This window comes from Lepidochelys kempii, chromosome 2 (assembly GCF_965140265.1).
Source record: "Lepidochelys kempii isolate rLepKem1 chromosome 2, rLepKem1.hap2, whole genome shotgun sequence".
Taxonomy (NCBI): Eukaryota; Metazoa; Chordata; order Testudines; family Cheloniidae; genus Lepidochelys; species Lepidochelys kempii.
Genome location: NC_133257.1, coordinates 74,846,658 through 74,867,371, shown reverse-complemented (window position 1 = coordinate 74,867,371; position 20,714 = coordinate 74,846,658). Strand labels below are relative to the sequence as shown.

Sequence of the window (20,714 nt, the reverse complement as noted above, 5' to 3'; positions counted from 1 at the left end):
TCTCCAAAGCCCCAATGGGTTTGTATTGTCTGAACATTTTTAGATGAGCTTTTGGGACCTGGAAAACTTGTCTGAATAAAGTGGTATGCATTTTTCTATCTAGCAAACTGTTTGCTATTGTATAATGCTACACCTTGTGTAGTACTTAATTACATTTGGTCTCAAACCAATCATTGAGATCCAAACACCTTAATTTTTTTCTGGGTCAGAACATCATAGTTTGCTACAAAAATTAAGATGCTATTTATGTTTGGTAACACTTGAAAGTACAATGCACAGAGAATGACCTTCACTATTTTTAAAGGTTTGATGTATTGGCTAGGGTATGGAGAGAAGTATACCAAGTAAGAAGGGTGTTTTTCATCTTTGCAGATTTTATGGGTGATTGACTAGACCAGAGAATTTGTAATACCTGCTACATAATTCATTTCAGTTACAGGTTCTGTGACCTATGAGAAAATTCTGTGGTTTTTGGTTTTTGTTTTGTTTTTTGCAGTTGTTTTTGGTACAGGAATATGTTGTGGCTTGAAAATTGGAGAGTGCGCATCATATGTTGGCAGGATGTGCTGCAGCTTTTTGCCCAAATTGTGTCCAGAAATTGTTTTCAATACAGCGAGCCCCAGGAGGAGTATAATTGGCCTCTCTAATGATCAAAACTGAACACTGAATCTGTACATAATCTGTGTTAAGACAGCAGCAAAGGTCTAATCTTAAAACAACCTCTCTCCTCCATCCCCCCCAGTTCAGGATGACATCAATAATTTTTCTCCCATAGAAAAATGGCCAGAGTGAATCATAAGCTTCCCTGTTTTTCTGCTGCTTTGAGCTTTTTATTCTTTTGCAGAAGCTATTCATTTTAAATGGACTTCCCACACAGACCTGGGCAGACTCACTCATCTATATCTTGGCCTATTTGTTCATATCTTTTGCTTCAACAGCTTTGTTCTGAGAGCTTTCCTTTTATTCAAAATGTGTATCTTGGGTACTGTCAGGGGAGGACTTCTGGAATGATTTCCCTTGGCATTATTAGAATAAGATTTTCCCATTTTAACAGTCTTTTTATCCATTTATCCACAGATTTATCCTACTTCTAGCATCTACAAAAGTCCTCTGTCTGTTTCTTGAAAAATGATAGTTTCATACATTCCATAAAATGGGCAAACTAATTTGGAAGTACTCCTCACTTGTTTTATCCTTTATCTGGCCTCTATTACTGCTTTTGGCAGAAATAACTTCTGCTGCCAACAATTGTTTGCTTTTTAGGAAAAAAAAAAACATTGCTAAGTAAATATTTCACATTCAAAAAGTTCTCCCCAAATATAACTCGATGATGATTTCTCTTATCGGTCATAATTATCTGTAAGCATTTCTGGAACACTTTTATCATACCCTGTAATGTATATTGTGCCACACACAAATATCTAGTTTTGTTTTGGATCAGACTATGTATTATCAAGGGATATGCTAAACTAGTAAGACCCTGATCCATCAGGTTATTGTAAGCATGTGCTTAACTTCAAGCACCTGATTAATCCTGATATTCTACTCTAGAATAAAAGACCTGTGACATAACTGTAGCTGGCCCAGGTCAGCTGACTGGGGCTTGGGTTGTAGGGCTAAACATGGCAGTGTAGACATTTGGGTTTGGTCTGGAGACTGGGCTCAGGACCCCACCCACGCTTGTGGGGTCCCAGTGCTCAGGCTCCAGCCTGAGCCCAAACACCTGCACAGCAATTTCCCAGCCCTGCATAGACGTACCCGAAGAGATCAATGAGACTCTCAAGTGCTTAGTTACTCATATGCATAAGTGTCTTGCTGAAACAGGGCTTGAATTAATAATATAATGTGAAAACTGATAAATATTAATTAGCAATTCTATGGATTTCAGTTTAAGGTTTTCATAATTGAAATGAATGACTCTTTTTTTCTAACTAGCACATTTTCTAACTCTTCACTGTAAGGTCTGTGAGCCGCAAATTTCTGCTCTGAACTTTTATGAAGTATGGGGTATGGAAGGCCCAAGATGGAGTTCCAGATCTAACTCGTATCTCTAGCTGTTGCTGAACATTGGTATTGTGGTTTTGCCTAAAGACTACAGTTAGGTTGGGTCCCATTGAACTAGGCATTGTGCAGACACACAATGAATGACAGTCCCTGTCCCAAAGAGCATACAGTCAAAAAGACAAACATAACAGGTCAACGATGCAAACAAGTGGGCATGGGAAAGGTTGGTGAGCCAGGGTAACAAACATAATAAAATCTGCAAGTTCTTAGTTGCTTGGTCAGTAGTTGTGAACACAGCTTTCTGCCTCCTTAGCCATTATGTTGCACTTTACTGAATGTATTTTAAATTTGGTTCAGACTCTCAAAAGATGAGCATGTTGGGTACTGTGCTCTTTAGAAAATTTGGCCCATGTTACATGTAGTGGATTGTTTTTTCCTGCATAGTTGTTGATTTATAGTAAGATAGTCTGTGTGAGCATCCATACAGAAAATGAGCACTGATTTAGAACACACTTACTTTAAATGTGATCTTACAACTAAGCTTTTCCTTTGTTTATTTAAAAAACCTCCTCTATTGGAATAAACTCCAGGGTGGTGTACAAAGAATTTAGTGGTACATTGTAAACTATTTCAAAAGAAGATATAAATAGGGTGACCAGGTGGCCCGATTTTATAGGGACAGTCCTGATATTTGGGTCTTTTTCTTATATAGATCCTTATAACCCCCCACTCCCGTCCCGATTTTTCACACTTGCTATCTGGTCACCCTAGATATAAAGGAAGATTCAGGAATGCAATACAGTATAAACCATTGCAAATAAAGGGCTTTATCATTGTGTTTGATTGAGTGGAAGTCGCTCTCCCGCAATGACTTCATGGAAAAATTCTATTTTAAAATGGGTCGTATTTAAAAACTGGCATGATATGGCCAAAAATATACATCTAGACTTGTAAATAGAAAATTGTCATCTCTTTAGTATTAACCTTGAGAAATTTGTGTTTGACCCCTGATTGTAATAAAATATTTTCTTACTATTGTACCAACACTATGCAAGTTACAGAGCTATTTCAGGGCATCCTTTTAAATTTCATGTTGTTAATTTCCTTGCACAGTTTTCCTTCTGTGGAGTTGTTCTTTCTGTGTAGTATAGCATGTAGCTCATGTTACCACTGTCACTGAAGGTAATAAGTGTTGTGGGTTTTTCTTTGGTATTGGCTTTTGGAAGAGTGCTATGATGGGTTTATTACTTTCTTCCTTCTTGACAGATGTATATTTGTCTAACTGTATTTCTGATGGGCTAAATTCGCTGGCCCCAAACTGCTGGTAATTGGAAAAACTAATGATTTTTTTAAAAAAAGAGTAGCTTAACGTATTAAATTTTCACTGAAGATTTCTTTGGCTATTTGTTTTTAGAGTCAACAGGTCAACTGTATTCTTTAATACTAAAACCACAGAGATGAAAATCTTCTTGATGTTTCTTTAGCTCAGAAAGGAGAAAAGAAATCCCACATGTCTCAGGGTTGGCAAAAATTAAGTTCAAATTTCAGGTAATGTTCAGTAACAGACACAAATTTATGCCTACCCAACCTCTCTTCAGTGCTGGCCTTGGGAGATAAGTTTCTAACAGGCCATAATAATGGGCCTTTAAAAGTAATCAGGCACTCTTTGTTGCTAAATCTTTGTCAATGCTCCTCATCTCAGTCCAGATGTTGAAAAATTGTTCCTGCTTTAATGTTTACCAAGTGAACAACCCTCGGCACCAGTGCAGTCGACACAACAATGGGACTACCCAGGTTTCACTGAGAGCATAATTTGGCAAATAGAACCTTTACTGTGTGTGTGTGTGTGTGTGTGTGTGTGTGAGAGAGAGAGAGAGAGAACCCAGCTTGACTCTCAGATCCAAGGCTGAATTTCAGGGCTGGCAGTTAAACTAGCAAACTGAGCATTTTCTATAAGGAATCACTGAGGCATAAGCAGTGGGTCCCCCACAAACCATCTTATTACTTCTAAGAATAAAATTTCACTTTTGCTGAAGATTTAAAGCAGTTTTGTGAGTTTCAGAGCTTCCAGTTCTGAAAATGTGGCAGGTTTCCAGTAGTCTAGCAATTAATATTCCCAGTTCTTTCAGAAATGTACAAATGATTGAGAAAAGAAAAGGAGGACTTGTGGCACCTTAGAGACTAACAAATTTATTTGAGCATAAGTTTTCGTGAGCTACAGCTCACTCCATCGGATGCATTGATTGAAGTGTACTCTAAAAATGGAGAAGAAACTGGAATTTTACAAATTTTACCAATGTCATCTTGAGGTGGTTCATTCTGTCTTGGTAAGGGGCAACTTACAAACCTTACTTTGAACAAGAATTCCTAGAACCACTTATTGGGATTAACAGGACAAACCATCTTACTCAGTAAACATCTTAAAGTATATTGAATATTACACTTCAAATATAAGTACTTCCAATTTACAAGATCCTTGTGACTTGTCACTTAAGTCAGGGTCCCTCTAACCCAGGATCTGTTATCTTTCCCAAACAGTATTCCCATTAGCACAGTCTCCTCAAAGATATCTATCTAAATTGCCCTGACCATCTCTCACTATCCCCAGGAACTGTTAAAGATTATGCATTAGCTCCAGTCTGGGCCATCTTCTGTTTCCTGGGCAACTCTGGCCTGGTCCCACTCTTCCCTAGACAGTTGTAGTTCATGTCTTGACTCATTACTGCTGTGGCTACCTTGGTAGCATTTTAGGCAAATCAAGCCAACATCAGTCCGCTTACCTCGGGTTTCCCACTAGATGTTGTTAGGTTGGATAGACTCCTGGGCACATTACAATAAATTCACTCATTTGAAAACTTGTTAACTCATGAATAATCTTTTAAGAAAGATGTGGAGCACTGCACAATTACAAATATGGGGAAATCTATAGTAAAGGTCCAGGGTGTATGGATATGTAGCAAGCTTTTCCAGTCTTCTTGTCTGCGAGGAAGCCTGTGCACGCCATTGATAGACAGCTCATCCATTTGGACATACATGGAAATGTATATGTTTGTCTACATTATTCCATGGATTCTTGCTGATGGCAGGTTACTGCTACTTAGAGATTTTTTTAATTTACTGTCCGTTTTCTGTGACACATTATTTTGATTTTTGCAGGATAACATACCATACATTGTATTTTGGCATGGTTGTGACTCCTCCCATATTTCCCCAGAAAATACTTTGAGTGGCTATAGTATAGGCATATCCGCAGTATCTCAAATAGAAAGAATGGAATTTGGAGGCAAACTTTATAGTGAGCTGATATGTTTTTCAGCACAAAAGGAATGGTGGAAACATATTGCACTTAATTAAAAGAAATTTGAGGCATGAATCGGAAAAGAATTTGTCTCAGTCCCCTGTAGCTAACTGTATTGGGTCTGTAGAATTAACCAGAGTCAAAGTAGGAAAAGCTTATTTTTGTCAATAAAGCAAGAGAGAGCGCTCCAAATATGCTTAAGGAACATATATCATATTGAGTTAAAAGGTGCTAATTTTAGTCACCTTCATAAACAAAACCACACTTAAGCTTACAGCTTTTCTTTCTTTGCGTGTTTTTTCAAATTTTTTGTTTTCCATTACATTCCAGAGTATTCAAACTTTGTTTTATTTTACAATAATTGTCCTGAGCTGATGTCATGCTCATAACTATTATGATCTATGTAGTCTAGTATATTTATTATGTAGCACTTGTAGAACATCATACATCTTCAGCGTGCTTTATGTATATTAACTAATCACAGCACCTAGATAAGGAAACTTGTAGCTGGAGAAACTGATAGAGATATTAAATTACTGCAGAGTCACACAGCAGTAAGTGGCAAACAGAACTAGAACTTCAGAGTCTCGGCTCACTAGTCCTGATCAAATTCCTTTAGACCATGCTTTCTCTGAATTACCCTTCAGCTTTGCTCCTAGTAGATGTATGCTAAAAAGAATTGCCATCATCCTAGCTACCATCCTAACTAAATGCCACAAACTTTTGTATGATATTCTCTTCTTTAAAGTTTGCTCTTTGCCCTTCTGCTATAGTTGGCATAGGAGGGGACCTTTGGGAGATCACCCCTTGCCAAAGTGGGTTAGAAAATTTACGTGGAGTTAGCCTCCTTTCTCCAGAAAAGAGAAAAGGTGTGTTTAATGCAGGCTCTTTCTTACAGACTGTGCAGTTTTGTTTCCTTCACTAGCACTGATTGAAATTACATGAAACTTGCTCTTTTAAAAATGTATGTATCAAATAAATTCATTCAAATGTCAAGCAGATTTATTTATTTAACTTTTATTTTCTAGTTGGGGAATGGCGGTCAACGTGTATTCTACCTCTATAACCCAAGAGACTATGAGCAGACATGACATCATTGCATGGGTTAATGACATAGTAGCTTTAAACTACACAAAAGTCGAACAACTTTGTTCAGGTAAGATATTATTTTAAAATACTGTATATTCATAAAATGTTTGAACCTAAAAATCTGATTTGATGAAAATGTATACCTCTAATGCCTTCTGTGTCAGAGGATAGCTCTCCTGAGGGAAGACGGTCTGAAGAATATATCCAACCATGTGTTTTGTGTAGCTGAGTTAAAAATAACTTATGGAAGGATAAGGTTGTTTGGGGAAGCAAAATGAATGCAGAACACGAAGAGTCTAGATAAAGCTGCAGATAAAATCTAGTAATAAATATGATGATTAAGCAGCAAAGGAAAGGAATGCAATAGAGAGTGTCTGTATTAAATGCATAGTACAGTTACTGAAGAAAGCTTTAAAACGTTGGTGCAAAACTGGGAATTATATTATCTGAAAAGTGACAACCTTAGTGAAAGCAACATTATACACTAATGCAATGGTGGGTACCCAGATGAATAAAATACGCCAAGGGTTATTCACCAGTGGTAAGTGTCCTGAAATTCTTGTTGGAGGGCACACAAAAAATCACAGAAAAGTGGTGATGTGAAATGAAGTGGGACATAATCGGTTTGAAGAAAGCATCATTTAACTGCTGCAAGGTGTTCCTACAGTGTGCCAGGCACATCTGCTTATTTCCACTGCATCTATGACAGGCCCTTGCTGTAGGCAATGCAGTCAATGAGATCTAGGAATAGAGAAGATGTTTTGAGGAACTCCATGATTTAATAAAAGTAGAGGTTGCAAACTGTCTGTAAAACAGCAGGTTCTGTAACTAGGTGGCAGCTAGGAAAGTGGAAGTTATGGGCAGTGAGCGGTGTCACTTGCATCATGGCTTCTGTTTGTAGTTTTTCAAAATGAAAAGTGTTTCTGTGAAGGAGATCTAATAAGATCATTGCTCCAAACTCTTTACCTGGCATGCTGTGACTTCATATCTGCTAAGACAGTGCCTTGGGGGTTCAGGACAACTGAATCCATGTAACCACTTCATCAAAAATTAGATCTGTTGACCAAGTTGAAATTTTATTGTAAGAATGATCCATGTTAGACATTTAATTTTTACTTACCACTTCTTCTGTAGATGTCCATCTCAGTCAGATTTTCATGAAAGATATGGTAAATCGTGTCCTCCAAAATGCTAGCTTTCTGGGTACTGGAACAAATGATTGAACAATTGTTTTGTAAGTACCTAGAGGATAATAGGATTATAAGTAATAGCCAGTATAGATTTGTCAAGAACCTCTGACAGGATTACTAGCCCAGTGGATGGGGGGTGGGGGGGGGGAAGGGAAGGGAAAGATCCAGGTCTGATATAGCTTGATTTTAGTAAGGCTTTGACAGAGTCCCACGTGACATTGTCATAAGCAAAGTAAGGAAATGTGATGTAGATAAAATTACTATAAGGTGATGCATAATTGAGTGGAAGACCATACTCAAAGAGTAATGATCAAGGGTTCATTCTCAAACTGGGGTGATGTTATCTAATGGGGTCCCGCAGAGGTCTATCTTGGGTCATGAACTAGTCAATATTTTTCTTAATGCCTTGGATGATGAAGTGGAGGGTATAGTTATAAAATTTGTTAGTGACACCAAGCTGAGAGGCATTGCAAGCACTTGGTAGGATGAGATTAGTCCAACAATCAACAAGATGAAATTCAGTGACAACAAGTGCAAAGAACTACACTTAAGAAAAAAAAAAATCAAATCCCCAACTACAAAATGGGGGAATAACTGGGTAGGCAGTAGTACCTTTGAAAAGAATCTGGAGGTTACAGTGGATCACAAATTGAGTGAGTCAACAATGTGATGCAATTGTGAAAAAAGCTAGGCTAGTTCTGGAGTGTATTGATAGGAAGGTTGTATGTAAGACATGGGAGGTAACTGTCCCACTGTTCTTGGCAGTGGTGAGGCCTTAGCTGGAGTACTATGTCCATTCTGGGAACCACGCTTTAAGAAAGATGTGGACAAACTGGGGAGATCCAGAGGGGAGAGTAACAAAAAAAAAAGGTTAGAAAATATGACCTCTGAGGAAAGCTCTAAAAAACTAAGCATGTTTAGTCTTGAGGAGGACTTAATAAGTCTACAAATATGTTAAGGGCTGCTACAAAGAGGATGGTGATCAGTTGCTCTTCATGTATACTGAAGGTAGGATAAGAAGTAATTGGCTTAATTTGCAGCAAGGGAGATTTAGGGTAGATATTAAGGAAACTTTCCAACTGTAAGGATAGTTAAGCTCTGGAATATGCTTCCAAGAGATGTGGAATCCTCATCCCTGAAGGTTTTTAAGAATAGGTTGTACAAATGCCTAACAAGGATGGTCTAGATATACGTGGCAGTGGGGTAGACAAGATGACCTCAAGAGCTCACAGCCCTACATTTCTGTGATTCTAAATTATCTGAATATAAGCTCCACAGAGCAGTCAAAACAATCCAAAACTGATATGAAGGAACAACCCATCCACTTGCAGAAATCTGTCCTCTTTCCGTACATAAGCAAATTTCACTACAGGACTTGTGAAAGTCGTGTTGATACAGTACAGGTCAGTGTAACTAATATAGCTGCTAAACATAAGATGACTAGTTTAAAATATTGCATCATAGCATGTTGTTTTTGCTGAACCGAGATCATCTTGGGTTGGTTTTTTTTGTGAGTGTCTAGTTGAAGCAAAACCACTATACCTAGCTGGTGTTTTAATTAAGTTCCATACATTTGTCTGAGTATTGGTTTTGGCAAATTGTTTCTAAGTATTGGCATCTAAACATATAATATGACGCAATAAGGTACATGAGGATAGACGCCTTCTCCCACAACTACCAGCATTTTTCACGATTTAAGACAGGAAGCATAGTGGACAGGATGAGCTATTGATTTGTTCCTGTATGACCATTCAAATACTTCTGAAATGTCTAAAGTTAAGCTTTGAAGCTAATACCCCATCATCTCGAATGTTTGCAGACTTAAATAAAAGCTTTCATGATATAATTCCATAACCAAAAAGGAAAAATAGTTGATAAAAAAAACTTAAATGTGGAGAATGCAGTGAAAGTTAGAGATCTTAAATCTCTAAATCTGGATTGTCCATAGTTGGCAGGAAAAATGCTATGAATTCATTGTCTTGTTTTACTACATGAGACGTTCTCATAGGACCTCTTTCTGTGTCTTCAAGCAAGGATTTTAGGGTGTATCATGGGAGGAATTGAAAAAAGGCTGCTTTATCAGAGTTCTCATTCCCACCTTTTCCGTACTTAGTATTAAATGAAATCTAGGATTGTATTAACTTTCAGATTCTATCTTTGTATATTTTTTTCCATTCTCCCATGTTATTTTTATAGTCAAACATTGATAGACCAAATTGCTTTACATTTATTTACCGATTCAATTTGAGATTTTAGCTTTATATTTTTTTTCTCAGGCATTCTTATTCTACTCCCTAAATGCTCCAATCCAGAATCCATTCAAGGTTTCAATCTTGCAATTTTTGGTGTGAGAGTGTGTCCAAGTTTCTACAGGTTTCAGAGTAACAGCCATGTTAGTCTGTATTCGCAAAAAGAACAGGAGTACTTGTGGCATCTTAGAGACTAACCAATTTATTTGAGCATAAGCTTTCGTGAGCTACAGCTCATTTCATCGGATGCATACTGTGGAAAATACAGAAGATGTTTGTTTTTATACACACAAAGCATGAAATAATGCGTGTTTATCACTACGAAAGGTTTTCTCTCCCCCCACCCCACTCTCCTGCTGGTAATAGCTTATGTAAAGTGATCACTATCCTTACAATGTGTATGATAATCAAGGTAGGCCATTTCCAGCACAAATCCAGGTTTTCTCCCCCCTCCCCCCCCAAACAAACCCACTTTCCTGTTGGTAATAGCTTATCTAAAGTGATCACACTCCTTACAATGTGTATGATAATCAAGGTGGGCCATTTCCAGCACAAATCCAGGTTTTCTTCCCCCCCCCCCCCCAAAAAAAAAGTTTCTACAGTCAAAAAAGATCTCAGTGTCTGAAATACTGACACTGATACAGGTTCTTGCAAACAATTTTCATAATGTGGACCACAACAGGCTGATGGACACTTCCCTTGCCATTTTTGATTTCACAGACCCGTCTCCCTGTCCCCTCCTCCACCCATGTTGTTAAAGAAAATTCCTGTGGCAGCTACAGTGATTGTTTACATGGCAAAGTAATATTAAGGAAGCACTTGCTGTATTTTTTTAGTTGTCTTTTAATGCAGTTTAGCAGATACAAGCAAGGAGGCAAGCTAGCATCCTGTGACCAGCGAGCTGTCTGTGGACCACCAGCAAGGGCTGCATGGACCACAGTTTGAGAACGGCTGATCTAATTCATTCATTCTAACATTATTTTGGCCATCGTTCCTAATGCATTTGCAACCTTCATGCAGTTTAACATTAGTTTCCATAAAATATGAGCATTTCTGGAAGACTTCAAAGGGAAGGAGGATGTGGGAAACTTTGTAACACTTGGAAGCATTTCACAGTATTCTAGTGAGTTACAGAGCGACTAAGATAACTGGATTTTATCTCCTAATAAAAAACTGTAAGGGTGTTTTGCTTTCTTTAATAATAATAATAATAATTAATAAAAAAGCATTACGTTTTGTATTGCAGTCTTATGCATTTTCAATTTGTGCTCATTTTTGGCAGCAAGAAGCAATCCAAATGCCAGAAAAAGCTAACTACAGGGTCAAACTTAAAAAAAAAAAAAAAAAAAAAAAAGGAAAAATCATCAACTGTTTGAGTGCAAAACACTAAAGCCCCGTTTTGTAGAATGATGAACATCCTTGGGTCCTACTGATGCCAGCTGAAATGATGGCACTCAGGTCCTGCACACACTGGAGTAAAGCATATACTTCAGAGACAGTTTTAAACATTTTGAGTATAAAGGAAAAACAATAGGATGACACTGTGCCTTTAGGTACGCTTTTGAGTTCTAAATAAATATTGCAGTGAAAAGCTTCAGGTGACCATTTTTAATGGAAGGAAGAACAGCTAAGGCCACTGGATTCTTTCTTCATTTTTCATTGCTGTTAAGTAGTTAAGGAGTGGCATTAAGAGTGTATGTACTATAGAGAGACGAGTTTGTTTCCCAGTAGCTGGTTAGATGAATAGAGCTAGGATGAGAAGCAGCAAAGGAAGAGGCTGCTTTTACAGTTGCACAGTATTTGTATTCATCTTGAGTCTTGGCTGTGTTTTTGTCCTTGCTAAGTAGGTCGAGTGCAGTGTAGTGTCCCCTGTGCTTTCAGAATGCCTGCTGTAGTAGTGATGTGCCAAAAGGACTGGTTAGGGATTAATTCAGCCCTGGAGAATCTAAATTTAGTCTGCAGCTCTGATAATTTAGCTTTGACAACATAGACAAGGAACACTCTCTAAAATATAAAAGCCTTGGAATTATCTTAACTTTGGGTGGTGCTGGTGGGGAGGGTATTTAGTCATTCTTGGTCTCTAGCCAAAAAGGTTGAATTGGTTTTGCATTTGATTGTTGAGCTGAATATGAAAATGTATATCTTCAACTGCACGTGTCATTATAGCATGTCAATCTACTGTCATAATGTTCTCCTAAGGATCTAGAGCACTGTAGACTGTCATTCCTCTATACCAAACAAAAAAACCTAACCGGTTTTAATGCATTGGGATCCCTAGATGTAGCAGCCTTATTTCTAAGTTACATTAGTTCAAATAGAAGGCCAACTTCATTGTCATACTTTTCCCAAGGGTCAAGTTATTTTTGTAATGAGTAAAAATAGGTTTTAAATAAGATTTATAACTAATCTGTCTTGACTAAAATTGTTTTTCCTCCATGGTGTATGCATAGTTGATTGAGTTTTTCTGTTATAAGATCGCTTGTGAATGTATTGCTGTGGTATTGGAATGTGTTTTCTAAATGAGTCATGCAAGGCTATATGAAAATAGAGAGGACTTGTATATAAATGAATTATATATGTATGTATACATGCGTGTGTATAAAATAGGTAATTCTCTACCTTGTCTTTAGTGAATGCCAGACCACATTGTAAAACCAACACACAGTTTGACATTTGGAATTTTTATACCATGGCACTTGTCTTCACTATGGTATCTGCAAAGTCTTGATCAGGAAACTTTTATTTCAAGTGATGAATGGTTTGGTTAATATGTGTTTTCTTTGCTTGACTGTTGATATAAGTCCCTTCCACTCTGAGGACATTTCTCCTCACATTGCAGATACAATTGTTGGTACTCAAACTGTTTGCTTTGTTTGCTTTGATGAGCTATTACCAGCAGGAGAGTGAGTTTGTGTGTGTATGGGGGTGGGGGGGATGTGAGAAAACCTGGATTTGTGCAGGAAATAGCCCAACTTGATTGTCATGCACATTGTGTAAAGAGTTGTCACTTTGGATGGGCTATCACCAGCAGGAGAGTGAATTTGTGGGGGTGGGGTGGAGGGTGAGAAAACCTGGATTTGTGCTGGAAATGGCCCACCTGATGATCACTTTAGATAAGCTATTACCAGCAGGACAGTGGGGTGGGAGGAGGTATTGGTTCATATTCTCTGTGTATATATAAAGTCTGCTGCAGTTTCCACGATATGCATCTGATGAAGTGAGCTGTAGCTCACGAAAGCTTATGCTCTAATAAATTGGTTAGTCTCTAAGGTGCCACAAGTACTCCTTTTCTTTTTGCTTTGTCCATGGATGCAGAGTAACATCTGAATAGGACAAAAATTAGGTCATTACAGCGAGGGTCACTTCTGGAGGTTTTGGATGTGTTGGGAGAATTTCATGCTGCCTTCTGTACTTTGGATCTTTGTCTCTCCTGACTTGTGGAGTCCAGTGGGGAAGTACGAGATCCTCCATCTCCTTTGAGTAGGGCAGGATGCCAGTTGCTTTAAAAGAAGTACATGTTGGTCCTCTGTTCAAAGAAAGTTTCTTGCCACTGACAATCCATCCAACTACTACCAAGTGTTTTCAGCATAATACTCAACTTTATGACAGGTTTCAGAGTAACAGCCGTGTTAGTCTGTATTCGCAAAAAGAAAAGGAGTACTTGTGGCATCTTAGAGACTAACCAATTTATTTGAGCATGAGCTTTCGTGAGCTACAGCTCACTTCATCGGATGCATGCCGTGGAAACTGCAGCAGACTTTATTTATACACAGAGAATATGAAAAAATACCTCCTCCCACCCCACTGTCCTGCTGGTAATAGCTTATCTAAAGTGATCATCAGGTGGGCCATTTCCAGCACAAATCCAGGTTTTCTCACCCTCCACACAAATTCACTCTCCTGCTGGTGATAGCCCATCCAAAGTGACAACTCTTTACACAATGTGCATGACAATAAAGTTGGGCCATCTCCTGCACAAATCCAGGCTCTCTCACCCCCTCACCCCCCCACCAAAAACCACACACACAAACCCACCATCCCGCTGGCAACAGCCCATCCAAAGTGACCATTCTCCCTACAATGTGCATAATCAAGGTGGGCCATCTCCAGCACAAATCCAGGCTCCCCCCCACCCACACACAAACCCACTCTCTCGCTGGCAATAGCTCATCCAAACTGACCAGTCAGTTTGGATGAGCTACCACCAGCAGGAGAGCGAGTCCGCGCGTGCATGGGGGTGGGGGGGGGGATGCGAGAAAACCTGGACCTGTGCCGGAAATGGCCCACCCCAACCACGCATATCGCAGGGAGAATGGCCACCCCGGATGGGCTATCACCAGCAGGAGAGTGAATTTGTGTGGGGGGGTGGGGGGTGAGAAAACCTGGATTTGTGCTGGAAATGGCCCACCTGATGATCACTTTAGATAAGCTATTACCAGCAGGACAGTGGGGTGGGAGGAGGTATTTTTTCATATTCTCTGTGTATATATAAAGTCTGCTGCAGTTTCCACGGCATGCATCCGATGAAGTGAGCTGTAGCTCACGAAAGCTCATGCTCAAATAAATTGGTTAGTCTCTAAGGTGCCACAAGTACTCCTACTCAACTTTATATTTCTCATGCCGCCCACAGGGGGCTGCTGAATGTTGTTCTCCTTGTGTCTGGAACCACACTACTTGAGACAGCCTTTCCCCCAGAGGTTATTTTGCCACAATGGAAAATCAGTGGAGGTGCTTGAACTAAAACTCCTTCAGTGTTAACATAAAGGGACGTGTCAGCCAGGCTCTTCTGTGGGGAAACCTCAACTTTAGAATCTACTCCCCTAATACTTCCTTTGGTCTGATGCATACAAATGTGTTTACTTTCAGAGCATGCTGTAAAGACCATGTTTGAGCAGGGCCCTAGCGTAAATTAATGTTCATGAAAAACGCATCACGGACTGTTAAATCTGGTCTGCCCCTGTGAAATCTGGTGTGTTGTGTGCTTTTAGCCTATACTATACAATTTCATGGGGGAGACCAGCATTTCTCAAATTGGGGATCCTGACCCAAAAGAGTTGCAGGGGGGGTCGCAGTATTGCCACCCTTACTTCTGCACTACCGTCAGAGCTGGGCGGCCAGAGAGAGGTGGCTGTTGACTGAGGGCCCAGCTCTGCAGACAGCAGCACACAAGTAAGGGTGGCAATACCATACTATGCCATCCTTACTTCTGCGCTGCTGCTGGCAGTTGGTCTGCCTTCAGAGCTGGGCTCCTGGCTAGCAGGCACCGCTCTCCAGCTACCCAGCTCTGAAGGTAGAGCCGCCACCAGCAGCAGCGCAGAAGTAAGGGTAGCAGTACCGCAACCATCCCTACAATAACCTTGCAGCCACCCCCAACTCCTTTTTGGGTCAGGAACCCCTACAATTACACCACCATGAAATTTCACATTTTAATAGCGGAAATTTATGATTTTTAAAATCCTATGACTGAAATTGACCAAAATGGACTGTGAATTTGGTAGGGCCCTTCTTATGAGCAAGGCTGAGGGTGGCTGGGGTGAAGTTTACTTGAGGATTCCACAAGTGGGAAGAAGTGTGATTTGCTCTCTTGTCATTGTATACAGGAGGGGAATGTGCTTGTTTTGCTATAACATTTTTTCAATGTATTTTTAATTGATGGAAAAGGATACATAAATATTTGGGTACATGTTGCTTAATGTATTTATTTTAAGCCAAATAAATAAGATTCCTGTGTACACACTATGAAAGCCTGTGCTGTGGGACCCTTTTAGACCAGTTGTTCCCAAACATTCGGTTGGCAATGCAGGCAGAACTGAAACATATTTCAGCATTGTTCTCTAATCACACTGCAGCTCTGCAAAGTGAAGGCTGTAATGTGACTTGAAAACATGATTAAAACATAGTTTGATCCTGTCTGCGCTGTGAAACTGAACCATGTTTTTAAGGCACTACCATACTGTATTGAGGTCCTGCTACACTGAGAGTCTACTGTGTAAGTGACTCCTTAATGTTTTCCGTATGATGTTTAGCATTAGAGTACAATGGATGTTGACAATCAGTTTTTAAGACCATGTGCAGAGCTTCATGAGAGACCTTGCCAAGCAGCTACTCATAAACTCTAAACAGACACCAGTTATTTTCTTTCATGGGCATTAATAGTAATTCAGCAAAAACTCACAAGGAATAAAATTTTAAAAATAAAAAGGCTTTGCATATTTCTGTTAAAATTATTTGTTTCTTCTCAAACTGTCACTTTTAAAGTTAAATTGACTTTTACCCATGTGAAGCTTTTCATTACTTGTCCTTTATTTATTAAATTTAGCTTAGAATGATCATGGAACACATTATGTCCAGAGCAAAATGCTTAAAATGAGTTTTTAGACAGGAGAAGATTTAGGAAAAACAAATTTAATATAATGAATTCCGAATAAGTATTACTGATCCTGAAATACTGAATAAGCACAGCAGTTAGGGTTGCCAGCTGTCTGGTTTTCAGCTGGGGTGGGGCTGGCAGGCTCCGTACCCGGCTCCATGAGGCTTCCCAGAAGCAGCAACGTGTCCCTCGGCTCTTAGGTGGAGGGCCAGCTGGGAGGCTCCGCACACTGCCCCCGCCCTAAGCACTGACTCTGCAGCTTCCATTGGCCAGGAGCCACGGCCAATGGGATCTGCAGGGGTGGCGCCTACGGGACGAGGCAGCGCGCACTGTGCAGAGCCGCCTGGCCGCCCCTACGCTTAGGAACTGAGGGACATGTCGCTGCTTCTGGGGAACCCCCCGAGGTAAGCACCATCCACAACCCTCTCCTCGCACCTCCTCCTGTCCCCCAACCCCCTGCCCCAGCTCTGAGCTCCCTCCTGCACCAAAACTCCCTCCTGGAGCCTGCACCTTATACCTCCTCCCAACTGCCTGCCCCAACCCTGAGCCCCTCATTTCTGGCCCCACACTGGAAACTGCACCCCCAGCACAGAGCCCATACTCGTTCTCACACGCCAACTCCCTGCTCCAGCCCAGAGCCCTCTCCCACACTCTGAACCTCTAGGCTCCACCTAGCCCAGAGCCCCCTTCTGCACCCAAACCCCTCATCCCCAGCCCCACCCCAGAGCCAGCCTGCCCTAGCCTGGAGCCCCCTCCCACACCCTGAACCCCTCATTTCTGGCCCCACCCCGGTGCCCTCACCCCCTCTTGCACCTCAACCCCCTGCCCCAGCCTGGTGAAAATGAGTGAGTGAGTGATGGAGGGTGGAGAGATGGAGTGAGTGGGGGCGGGGCACGGGTCGGCCTCAGGGCAGGGGGCCGGGCAAGGGTGTTTGGTTTTGTGCGATTAGGAAGTTGGCAAGCCTAACAGCAGGGTATTTTTGTTTGTTTTTTTTTAACTGACTGCCTGAGGCTAACACACCATTTAAGGAAAGACGAGTTTGAGGTCTTACAATCCAGAATACATTATTTCATTCAGATGTTCAGTGGATACCTGGTTGCATCACAACACAAACTCTTAGACATATGGGGTTGGATTTTCAGAAGCACCTATGTGATTTAGAAGCATGTCTTATTAACCTGTGCTCCTAAGTCACTTAGGTGTTTTTGATGTGCATTCAATAACTTCTATTACTCCATGGGGACTGCATGCATCATAATAAATTCCTAAACATATGGATACATTTAGCATGACTTTTCCATGCTACTAGTGCCAAAGATGTTTTAAAAAGCATCATAAGAGTGGCATGAAGGTGCATAGGAATAGATGAAACATTCCATTAAGCCTCTTCAAAACAAAACTAAACTTGCTTTTTCTCAAAATTCTTAGTTTACTAAATCTTATCTAAAGACAAAAAGTTAATGCCTAACGTACTGTTTAGCCATTGAAAATAGGAACATTAAAATCATGTTCAGGGAAGCAATTCTAGGAAGTCTAAAAATATGAAACTTAAGCCTCAAGTGCTATGTAGCTCTAAAACAGTCATTGCTGTACTCTGCAGTTGTTTTTGTTCTCACCGAAACTATTATGTCATGCATGCTCATTACAAGATGCTTCTTTTTGACCCATCAGTGAACACACAAGGTGTGTCCCTTCCCATCAATGTTAACACCCATAATTTTTATGGACTGAAGTGTTTAATGACTAATATATATAAAATTAATGCTGGGCTTTCATTTTTAATGTATTACTTTGTGAGTTCAGTGCCCATTTTCTTCTCCCAATAAAGCATAAGGATTATCAATCTTAAGTTTTGTATCTACATGGTCAGATTGTTACAACTTCATTGTTTTAATTTGCAGGGGTTTGCATCTAATTTCGTTTTTTTTAATTTATGGAATAGCTGAGAAATCTTTAAAGAAAAAACCTCTTAAGTATCCAGTTTATTAGTAGACTATGTGGAGATACTTAGGCACAGATTTTTAAAGCCATGTAGGCATTGCTATGCTCATTGTTGTAATACCTAACTGATTTAGAAGCCTCAATCGATTTTCAGAATGGATTTAGGCACATAGGAGCCTAAATCCCATCAACTGTCAATGGGTTTTAAGGCTCCTGAGTGCCGAAATCCACTTCAAAAATAGATTTAGGGTCTTAAATGAGTTAGGCACAGCAACACCTAAATGCCTCCAAAAATTCTGGACCTTAGGGTAACATTTCTAAAGTGCCTAAGTCCAATTTTCAAAGACTCTTAGGTGTGGTGACACTGATCTAACTTTTAGGTGCCTAAAAAAATCATTGAGATTCACAAAGAATGAATTAGGTACCTTGGCTCCCTTTACAATAAATGGGGAGAGAAGGGTGCCTCAGAACAGGACTCACAAAAAGCCAGCAGGCTGGGTGGTTTCTCGCCTAAGCTGCAATGAGGTGCCTCCCTCTGCTTGGAATTCTCAGCTGCAAACCCTCTCTTGGAGTTTGACACCTATGTCTCTTTAGCAAGAAGCAGGGAGGGATGGAATTCCCTCATAACTTTCAGTTCAGTGCTTCGGGTACTCACCTGGGATGTGGGAGCCCTTAGTCCAAGTCCCCTCTGTCTAAGGTGGAGAAGGGATTTGAACTGGGATCTGCCACTTCTGAGGCGAGTGCCCTTCCCAGTGGGCTATGGGATATTCTGATACGGGCATCCCTCAATCTCTCCTGTTTAAATAATTTTAAAAATTTATTGAAGCAGAGGGATTGGATCAAAGGTCTTCCAATTCCCTTGGGAGTGCTCTAACCTCTAGGCTACAGAGTCATTGGTATGCTTGCTTATGTTCTTGTGTATGTACTGTTCCCCCAGCCCCTGTGATTCTTTGATTATTTGTTCAACGTGGACTAACCTCAACAGGAGAGATGGAGGAAGGCCCACATCAGAATAGCTCTGAGCACAGTGGTTAGGGCACTCCCCTGGGATGTGACAGATCCATGTTCAAATCCCTTCTTGCCCCTCTTGAGAGAGAGGACTTGAACGTGGGGTCTCCCATATCCCGGCTGAGCTAAAAGTTATGAGGGAGCTCCTCTTGCTCCTTTCTCCCCCAGCTGGTTGGTGTAAGCTCGCCTATTGGGGCCCAATCTGGTAGGTGAGGTCAGAGCATGCTTACTTGTTCGGGCCCTGCAGGTGACTTAGGTGGAAGAATGCCCCTCTTTTCCTGATTCATGAAACACTCTGGACCTTAGGAGTCCAGCTGCCTGGCATGGGGCTGTGTGGTGCACATGCTTAGAGGCAGAAACATAGGCACCTAGGGAACTTTTACTACCTGAATTTAGGTACTTAGCAAGTTTAGTACCTGTGGGTTTTGGAGGCAGATGAGTGGAGATTTTATGGATTTCAGTGGGATCTGATTCTGGGAATTAGGAGTCTTAAGTGGGAATTAGGTTCTTAAGGGCTAGAATCGCAAGAGGACTTAGAAACCTATCTCTCGTTGCAAATCAATGGAACTTAGGCCAGGGGTGGGTAAACTAGGCCCATGGGCTGGATCAGGCCCTCCAGCCATCTCAGTCTGGCCCTCAAGCTCCTTCTTGGTAGCAGGGTCTGGGGCTTACCGGCTCCAGTGCTCTAGGGTGGGAGCAGGGTCAGGGGTCACTCCAAGCGGCTCCTGGAAGCAGCGGTATGGCCCTGCTCCCATGCTCCAGCCGGGGACCAGGGTTGGGGGCCGCTCCATGCGGCTCCCAGAAGCAGCAGCATGGCCCCCCTCTGGCTCCTATGTGTAGGGGCAGCCAGAGGGCTCCACTCTGCACGCTGCTCCCGACCCAAGTGCTGCCCCTGCAGCTCCCATTGGCTGGGAACTGCAGCCAGTGGGAGCTGCAGGGGTGCACCTGCAGACGGGGCAGTGCTCAGAGCCGCTTGGCCGTGGTTCCACATAGGAGCCAGTGGGGGGCCTTGAAGTACCCCTGAGCCACTCCCTGCACCCCGATCCCCTTCCGCAGTCCTGATTTCCCCTCCCGCCCTCCGAACCCCTGAGTCCCAGCCCGGAGCACACTCCTACATGCCAAACTCCTCATCCCCAGCCCCACCCCAGAGCCCGCACCCCCAGCTGGAGCCATTCCCCCCCCCCCAAAAACAGTCTCCCGCCCCAGCCCAGAGCCCCCCTCCTGCACCCTAAACTCCTCATTTATGGCCCCACCCTGGAACCCACATCCCCTCCCACACCCCAGCCCCAATTTTGTGAGCATTCATGGCCCGTCATACAATTTCTATTCCCGTATAAAAAGAAAAGGAGTACTAGTGGCACCTTAGAGACTAACCAATAAAAGCTTATGCTCAAATAAATTGGTTAGTCTCTAAGGTGCCACAGGTACTCCTTTTTTTTTTTGCGAATACAGACTAACACGGCTGCTACTCTGAAACCTATTCCCATATGTGGCCCTCTGGCCAAAAAGTTTGCCCAGCCCTGACTTAGGCTCTGAAGTCACTTAAACACATTAAAAAATGTTGC

General features: G+C 41.4%; 1 protein-coding gene across 4 annotated transcripts in view; it reads left to right on the top strand.

Annotated features, from left to right (window-relative positions):
• Positions 1 to 20,714, top strand: part of MAPRE2 (microtubule associated protein RP/EB family member 2) — a 170,318-nt gene that overhangs the window by 95,952 nt on the left and 53,652 nt on the right. For all 4 annotated transcript variants that reach the window (XM_073331254.1, XM_073331255.1, XM_073331253.1 and 1 more), the window contains one exon: positions 6,331 to 6,458. In XM_073331254.1, coding sequence (XP_073187355.1) covers positions 6,338 to 6,458 — 121 coding nt within the window. In that variant the 5' untranslated portion in view covers positions 6,331 to 6,337. The remainder of the gene's footprint in view (positions 1 to 6,330; positions 6,459 to 20,714) is intronic.